Below are 8797 nucleotides of genomic sequence, written 5' to 3' on the forward strand. Positions count from 1 at the left end.
CCGGCGCCCGGCGGGCCTCAGGGGGCGGCGCTCGAGTGACTTTGAGCGGCTCGTGACGAGCATCTCTCACATTTTCACGGTCAAACGCAAACACAATCCGTAGCTGCCCCCCCCCCCCCCCCCACACACACACACCCCCCCTCGTGGGGAAGCACGACCTCGGGCCGTGACGCATCGACCGGCCTCACGGCGGGTCGCCGCTCGCCCTTCAATGCGCCGCGTCGATTCATCGACGGAACCCCCCCCCCCAGTCGCCTCTCTGTTTCCCCCCCCCTCAGCTGAGTGGGGGCCTGCTCGCTGTATTCCACGAACGCCATCTGCTTGTGTGTGGCGAGCGTGTTCGAGGCCTCGCCATCGCAAGTGAGAGACCCTCATCAGTCAAACTGCTGTCGCAGCAGACGGAGGGTGCGGGGGTGAGGGGGTGTGGGGGAGGAGGGAGGGAGGGAGGGGGGGGGGGTGGCGATTTGCTTCTCAGAGACGCACAGCATTGGACTTGAGTTAATCAATCTGTCAGTTCTTCTGCTCGACTACGCCACGAGACGAGCGCAGCGCAGGACGGGATCGGCCCCCGCCGACGCCTCCGCGGTTCAAACAGCAGACGTGGCCAATTAGGGCCGTCGAGGGGGGGGGGGGGGGGATTTCTCGATGGAGACGGGTGGAAGGGAAGCGTCTCGGCGGATTGGAGGTGAATTTGGGAGAAGAAAAAAACAAAAAAAGGAGAGAAAAGAGACCATTAACAGGCGGCGCGTGACTCAAGACGCCTCTGCAAGCAGCGAGAGCGGCGCCGCGGCGGTTTGTCCCTGAACGCCCCTTCCATCCCTTCTTCTATAATTCAACCTGTTCAATGGACACGTTGTGTTCCAGCATGACCAGCAGAGATGATTCATGGCTCTTCTTCTCTGCCACGCAGGGAGCCTTCTCTTCTCTCCTCTTCTTCTGGGCGTTATTTCCAAAGAACAGTTACAGGTTCTTCTTCTGGCTCCGTCGTGGTTGGAACATCGGCACCGGGCTCTGATCTGGGAAATGGCCCAGGTCATTACCGGGAGGTCTTCTTCCGTGGAGTCATTATGGGGCTTTTATCTTAGAGACAACAACAACAACAGCAGCTGGCTGATTGTAGGTCAGCCCCGAAGATAATTCAGTTCAAAGACTTTGTTCTTCGGCTCCGTATTTGTCTCATAACAGAATTACACGGGTTAGTTTGCCTGTTAAAGAATACACATTTAAAATGAAAGAAGCTCAACTTAGTCCTGAGCATACGGAGATAGATTGAAGACAAATAAATGCATCTAAATGCTGTTTTTAGAATACACATCGATGCCACATTGGGATGCTGTATGTTAGTTTCAGGGTTTCGCTGCCAAAGATTTGCTCGTTCCAACTTTTCATGAATGGGAATTTGGGGCTTTTTCTTTCAAATGTAAAAGCTAAAACACACACACAAAGTGCAAGTGGAGGTGCTCAAATACATTGTTTTGTCCGGCTACCAGTCAGAAGCCCAAATAGAGAGGCCAGGTTAAATATCCCAGGAAGTCAATGTGGCTCCTTTTCAAGCCTACATCGACAGGAAGAGCTCAAAGTGGTGAAAATGGTGATGGTTTGAGATAAATAAATAGATGTTGAGAGAAACGTCTCCTGAGATCGTAGAAAACCAACTCAATAAAGGACTCAGCGGTCTCTGCTTCCAGCTTCTCTTTTCTAATGTATATAGAATATGGGTGGAGCATATTTATATATATATATACGTTTTGAAATGATTGCTGTTGAAGTCATCCGGCCGGCGGCCATCTTTGTTTAGTCCGATTTTAAAAACTAGGGATGGGCAATACCAACGATTATTACGTGACGTGGCTGCACTTATAACACCATAACTAATGTGCCATTTTTAACCAGATCTATGAAAAAATCAGAGTATTTTTGCCACTTGCACTTTGTGCTGTTTGTTACATCTTAATATTTGATTGATTTTTTCCTTGTTTTCTTGTACGGTGGCCCCAATAGTCCACGCAGAGAACCCGGTGCTCAAGTGCACTTACTGACAGATTTAAAGATCAAACTAAGAGCAGCAGAATGACGCATGAGAAGCGTGGTTATTTTAATAGACAATTGATTTCCTATTGTTTGGCCGGTGAATGGCACTCATGGAACACCTTTGGTTGGGTTTGTCTGAAGCTCAATACACAGGCGTTAGTAGGGAAACCGTGCTGGGAATTTGTGCTTATTCAAGAAAATAATCTGTTCTGCTCAACACTGAGACGGAGACAAATAAAAATAGCAGATCCTCAAAGGGCAATCAGACATTATCGATGTTTTTGATTGATAAGTGAAAATAAATATATATTAAACCTGCTATTGATTTTCTGGTCTCAGCTCTCCAGTTGTAGCATCCAGACCCCCCCCCCCCCCCCCCCCCTATTTACAGTACGACCCTCTACTATCAATTGTACAGTAAGAAAGAGGAAAGGACCCTTCCTCGGTCTCCATGCACGAGTAGAAGCACAATGAGCGAGTTTGGTTTCGAGGAGGAATCTTGCATCTTTACCGGGAGATAATACACGTACACGAATCTCCCCCCCCCCCAGATGTGCACGAGGCGTCGGTACTAAAAACAGCTGCAGGAAGGACACGGCAACTGTGAGCCCTTCAAACTCCACGTTGAAGTGAATCACAATCCAACTTACAGAACCAAAGAGAACACGGCCATGAGGCTCGAATCTTATTCCAACAGCAGTGAAAAGGACGCCGGCGCGTCCGGTCCCCCCCCCCCCCCTTGGTCCCCCACCCCCCGTCCCTCACCGCGAGGCGTCTCACGTGCAAACTGTCTCACGTCTTCACACGCAAAGCACACGCGCTCACCTGCAGGAGACCGTGAGTTCAACTTTGGTGGCCGGTATCGCCGCGGTGAAAGGGTCCGCGTCCCCGATGCACGCCATGTTCATCCACCCGCCGCGCGCCGCGCGCTCACAGACGGCCCCGGATCCAGCGCCTTAGCGGCGGCATGAGAGGAGCCGGCGCGGGGGGGGGGGGGGGTGAATGGGGGTGAATGGGGATGGGAAGATGAAATAAAAAAAAAAAGCACAGGTAGCCTCGCAATGAGAAGACAGTGAGCCTTTGTTTGTTTTCGGGGAGAGAGAGAGAGAGAGAGAGAGGGGGGAGAGAAGGAGAGAGACGCGGAGGAGCTGCAGCGCGCCGGAGTCGCGTCTCTGTGCGCCTCGCTGCTCCGGAGGAGAGAGGACTGTGAGGGGGGCGGGGGGGGGGGGACCCTCACACGCACACCCCAAGTGGGAGTGTACAGTATTTACGCACTTTTGTTTTTTTAGAGCTACATGGACACATATTCCTGCCTCCCCGGTTCAGGAGCAGGTTTAACGTTGGTTTCGACAGGAGAAGGTTGGGCTTTGGTTCCGTTAGAGTCAAGTTTAAGACACATAAATGTCAGCTGACACTGATCACTGGAGCAGCTGGAATGTCTGGACTAACGCAGAGGTCACAGAGGTGACCTTAACTGTATCAGATATATTGTCTAGAACCAAGATGAAAACACCACAACCTCATTGTTTGTATCAATTATAACGATACAGACGCCAATATGTATGCAACGCTGTAGGAGACAACAGGCTGGAGGAGAGCAGAGGGACAGGAGGAGACAAGGAGAAGCCGACCAAGAGGAGACGACCAGGAGGAGACGAGGAGAGCAGAGGGACAGGAGGAGACAACTAGGAGGAGAGCAGAGGGACAGGAGGAGAGGACCAGGAGAGCAGAGGGACAGGAGGAGATGACCAGGAGGAGAGCAGAGAGACAGGAGGAGACAACCAGGAGGAGAGCAGAGGGACCGGAGGAGACAAGGAGAAGCCGACCAAGAGGAGACGACCAGGAGGAGACGAGGAGAGCAGAGGGACAAGAGGAGATGACCAGGAGGAGAGCAGAGGGACAGGAGGAGATGACCAGGAGGAGAGCAGAGGGACAGGAGGAGACAACCAGGAGGAGAGCAGAGGGACAGGAGGAGACAACCAGGAGGAGAGCAGAGGGACAGGAGGAGACAACCAGGAGGAGAGCAGAGGGACACGTCTGGGACTTTCAGGAGCGATTGCCATCCCCACTGGGTTCTCATAGCAAACAAACCTGGCTGGGTTCTTCTAGGTTCTTCTAGGTTCTTCTGGGTTCTTCTGGGTTCTTCTGGGTGTCGCTCCAGTGATCCGTTGGCTTACTCGATGATCTCTTCTCCCAGCAGGAGGCTGATAATTACCGCTCTAAAGAAGGAGCCCCTTTTGTTATTTAATCACTTGTTTGCACATGTTGTGAGCTCCTCTAATCATGTGGGTGAGGTTTAATAAACCAAAAGTTAATTTACCTCACAACAGTTCTTTTATAATACGAAATTTAGATGCAAGAAAAAAGTTGGTTTTGAATATTAAACATTATCTTTCCCAGGAGAGGCAACTGAGTTGTATTCATTGGTGGGATAAAATCAAATTACTTGAGTTTGGATTTAAATGCAATGTAATACAACAGTGGGGTTTAAATATATAAGAGTTAAAAAGAATAACAAAATGACCCGACATAAACGAAACAGCGGATAAATTGTTTCTTCTGTGCTCACATCGAGTGAGAAAAGAGGTAAAAAGGTGTCAGTGGAGCTGATGAGAGTCAGAGCCAGATGTCAAAAGACCACCTGATGAGCAAAACAAACTCAATTAACCAGCTCAGCATGGAAATCAGAGCCAAAAATGGAAACGTGCGCGTCGGCTCAAATTAATCTGAAGAAATTGACGGATAGTTCAATCTGCGGGTGGAACACCTGCTTTAGGAGACGACGTGTTCCTCTGTTAATGTTTGCACCGAATCAAAAGGTATCTTCTCAGCCTCCTTTTCTATAGAATTCCCAAATCTTCTTGTCTCAAAAAGCCCCTGAAACAGTCGCAAATGCCGCTAAGGGATGTTCAAGTCTCTTTTTTGAGTCAGAGCTAAATGCTATTTCGTCATGCTAACATGACGATGACGCTGTACACGCTAATGTTTAGCATATTCGATGTTCACCGTCTTGGTTTAGCAATGTTAATATTCGCTAATCTGACAAAGTAAAACTGAGGACTTATTTTTTAACAATTTTCTCATCAATTTGATATAAAAAAATATTCACATTTTGCCATATTTAGCCGTCTACAAACTGCTGAGCCGGAAGCTAACAGCTAACAATGCTAACAGAGCCCAAACAATGACTTCGACATCTCTTCATTACATCCCTACTTTTTCCAACCATTTACATATTTTACATTTAACCAAGATTATCGTGCAAACATCAGTTTCAGAGGAAAATTCCAAAGGCATAATTCTGCTTCTATAGCAACTAAGATCCAATATCTTGTGACACTTTTTGCCGAGTCACGTTCAGGATGAAGAATCTGAAAGCAGCTTCATAAAAGTGTGTGAGTTATTCGGCCTAAAAAGCTGCACAAGTTACTGGTTCCTGCCTGAATTCAGCACCTGGAGAACCGGGCCACAAGATGATCCGACTCACATATTGCTTGGGGACATTTCTGGGGGAAAAAGTTCTCCTGGTGCACCTGGTGACACCTGTGCTTCAGCTGTTTATTTTCGCTGAGAAATCTCTGCATTTTTAATGGCAAGGCGCACTATATAGTAACTTGCTCCTCTTGGGGGGGGGGGGTCATTAACAGATTATTTTACCTCTGACAAGTAATATTCTGAACCCCTGGGAGCTCCTCAGTGAAACCCGGTTTCCGGCCCTCAGCCAACACATTGCTCCGTACCCGACAGGTCTGACCTGACAGGTGCGTGACCTTTAATCAGCCGGCGATGCTAGCGCTTAGCTCACAGCGCTGCTAGCGTGGTGCAGACAGTCAGTGGGTCTAATGTTTGACCAATATGACCTTCATGCAGCAGCCGAGGGAGCGATCCGGAGGACGTGGTTTAAGGAGAGACGGCTTTGTGCGACTCCTTTCTTATCAGCTCCTCCATAAATCAGCTTTAATCCAACATACACTTGAGTTATTTGGATGCGTTTTAGCCGTGAAACTCAGGATGATGTTTTGATTGAGGCGGTGTTTAAAAATTCTTGGAAACTTCAGGAATATTAGAAAGATGAATTCTTTAATATGTGAATCTGAAGCTTGAGTTGAGCGAGCAGTCAGACTTTAATCGAAATGCTTGCATGACTTGATCTGGAGTTTAATCCCTCGGATTGTAAAGTAGTAATCCAGTCTCCCCTTCTCTTAATTATCCAGAAAAGTACACAGAAGATCCAGAAGTTTCCAAAGTTATTAAATAAATCAAGCAATCCAAGCTGTTCAATGTATTGTTAAAATACTCACATTTATAAAAGTTCAAATGTTAGAATACTGAAAATTGACTGAAACAATGCTTTTGTTAATCAAATTGTTGCTACAGTGACATTTTCTACTACGTTTGTTCCCAATTAAAAGGGAAAGAAATCAAATAATTTAACTAAAGGTCACAACTTTCACAACAGAGACGATGATAACAACGACTCTCAGGTCCATAACAATGTGATATGAAGAGAAGTTAATTCCAGCGCTGATTAAAGGGCACGGAGGCTCTAACGAAGCCCCAGCGTGAGAGGACCCCACCACGGGTGAGATAAAACAAGTCAGCAGGTGTGATTCCACGCGGCGCCGCGTTAAAAAGGGTCTTTCAAGTGTAGTTCCTGCTCCTCCCCCCCCCCCCCCCGAGTCACAGAGAACTGCACATCTACGCATCGGGAGAAACAGCTGCTCGGCCCGTTTCTAAATGAGGATTAATGGACTCGCATCAAAGAGGGAGACGGACAGAAAGACAGAGACACAGAGACAGTGAGAGCATGTGATCCAGAGACACAGAGACAGAGGAGCATGTGATCCAGAGACACAGAGACAGAGGAGCATGTGATCCAGAGACACAGAGACAGAGGAGCATGTGATCCAGAGACACAGAGACAGAGGAGCATGTGATCCAGAGACACAGAGACACAGGAGCATGTGATCCAGAGACACAGAGACACAGGAGCATGTGATCCAGAGACACAGAGACAGAGGAGCATGTGATCCAGAGACACAGAGACAGAGGAGCATGTGATCCAGAGACACAGAGACACAGGAGCATGTGATCCAGAGACACAGAGACACAGGAGCATGTGATCCAGAGACACAGAGACACAGGAGCATGTGATCCAGAGACACAGAGACACAGGAGCATGTGACCCAGAGACACAGAGACACAGGAGCATGTGATCCAGAGACACAGAGACAGAGGAGCATGTGATCCAGAGACACAGAGACACAGGAGCATGTGATCCAGAGACACAGAGACACAGGAGCATGTGATCCAGAGACACAGAGACACAGGAGCATGTGATCCAGAGACACAGAGACACAGGAGCATGTGATCCAGAGACACAGAGACAGAGGAGCATGTGATCCAGAGACACAGAGACACAGGAGCATGTGATCCAGAGACACAGAGACAGAGGAGCATGTGATCCAGAGACACAGAGACACAGGAGCATGTGATCCAGAGACACAGAGACACAGGAGCATGTGATCCAGAGACACAGAGACAGAGGAGCATGTGATCCAGAGACGTCCCTGCAGTTGGTCTGGAAACTTCTGCCGGGTCGTCTGGGTCATTTTCAAGCCGACGTCACACACACACACACACACACACACACACACACACACACACACACACACACACACACACACACACACACCAGGAGGCCGGTGATTGGTTCTGCCCCCCCACCCCTACCTCATTAAGCGTCTGCACTAAGTGTCAGCGGGTGTGTATGGGGGGGGGGGGGGGGGGGGTTCTGGCTGGTTTTGCAGCAGCTTCACATCTGCGTCGATGAGGTTTCCGTTCCGTGGTTTTGGGAGGACGCTCTGCGGGGTCATTGGGGGTCACCCTTGGAGAGACGAGTCCCCAGACATCAGGGACAGATAAGTGGGTTCACGAGACGCATTATTCACGTCTGGGGGAGGATCTTCTGAAGTGTCCAGGTATTAAATCAGGAAGCCTGTGTTCCAATGGGCTCTCGGCGTCGAACATCTTGTTCAAATTGTCAGCATTTTTACCTATTTTACCTTTTATTTTTCCCTTCTAAATCCCTGTTAACTGATTTTTGGGGCTACACATAAAATACAATGATTCTGTGATCATTTATTTACATTCTTGGCTTCACGATCTGTAAAACAGGCAAAAAAAAGAACCTCGTGAAGAGCAGCCGATGTTATTACATATTTATAAGATTTACAATAATAGGAACATGGGGGCCAGGTAGCACTCATGTTTTCTATGGTTGAATTGTTTTGCACAGATATGTTGGTTCTTTAAAAGTAGATTAATAAAGCTTAAAACATTTTAATTAATTGAAAGTCTCATTTAATGGAGAAGTAAGTAGTAAAAATAAGTAAATCGGTCGATCAGTTTCTGGTGTTCGAAGCCGGACTCCCAACTGGGCCGAGTCCCTCTGGGGCCCCCCAGGGTGAAAGCCACTTTTTCTACACTGGGGCATCTACAGCAACAACCCACCTCAGCCGGATGAACTCGGTCAGTCCTGGAGGGGCCGTACTGCCATCTGGTGGCCCCCCCCCTTCAAAGCAGGGAAAGCAAACGCAAGTGTCCTTTATTATTTTAAATATTTAAGTCAAGGACGTGTGTAATGATGGAGTTATAACAGTTAACTGCACATCGAGAAGCTCATAAAAGCTTAAAAGGGGGCCTCAGAGTAAGGTTTTACCAAAATAAAAGCTCTGTTACCAAAATAAAAAGGTTGAGAAACAAA

The 8797-nt window shown here is 48.2% G+C and overlaps 1 protein-coding gene across 1 annotated transcript in view; it reads right to left on the bottom strand.

Moving 5' to 3' along the window:
• The window catches only part of LOC119196309 (copine-8-like), a 30377-nt gene extending 27366 nt beyond the window's left edge, over positions 1–3011 (bottom strand). The window contains exon 1 of the mRNA XM_037451873.2: positions 2857–3011. Within this exon, the coding sequence (XP_037307770.1) occupies positions 2857–2939 (83 nt within the window). The 5' untranslated portion in view covers positions 2940–3011. The remainder of the gene's footprint in view (positions 1–2856) is intronic.
• Between the last annotated feature and the right edge of the window lie 5786 nt (positions 3012–8797).

This window comes from Pungitius pungitius, chromosome 6, assembly GCF_949316345.1.
Source record: "Pungitius pungitius chromosome 6, fPunPun2.1, whole genome shotgun sequence".
NCBI classification, from domain to species: Eukaryota; Metazoa; Chordata; class Actinopteri; order Perciformes; family Gasterosteidae; genus Pungitius; species Pungitius pungitius.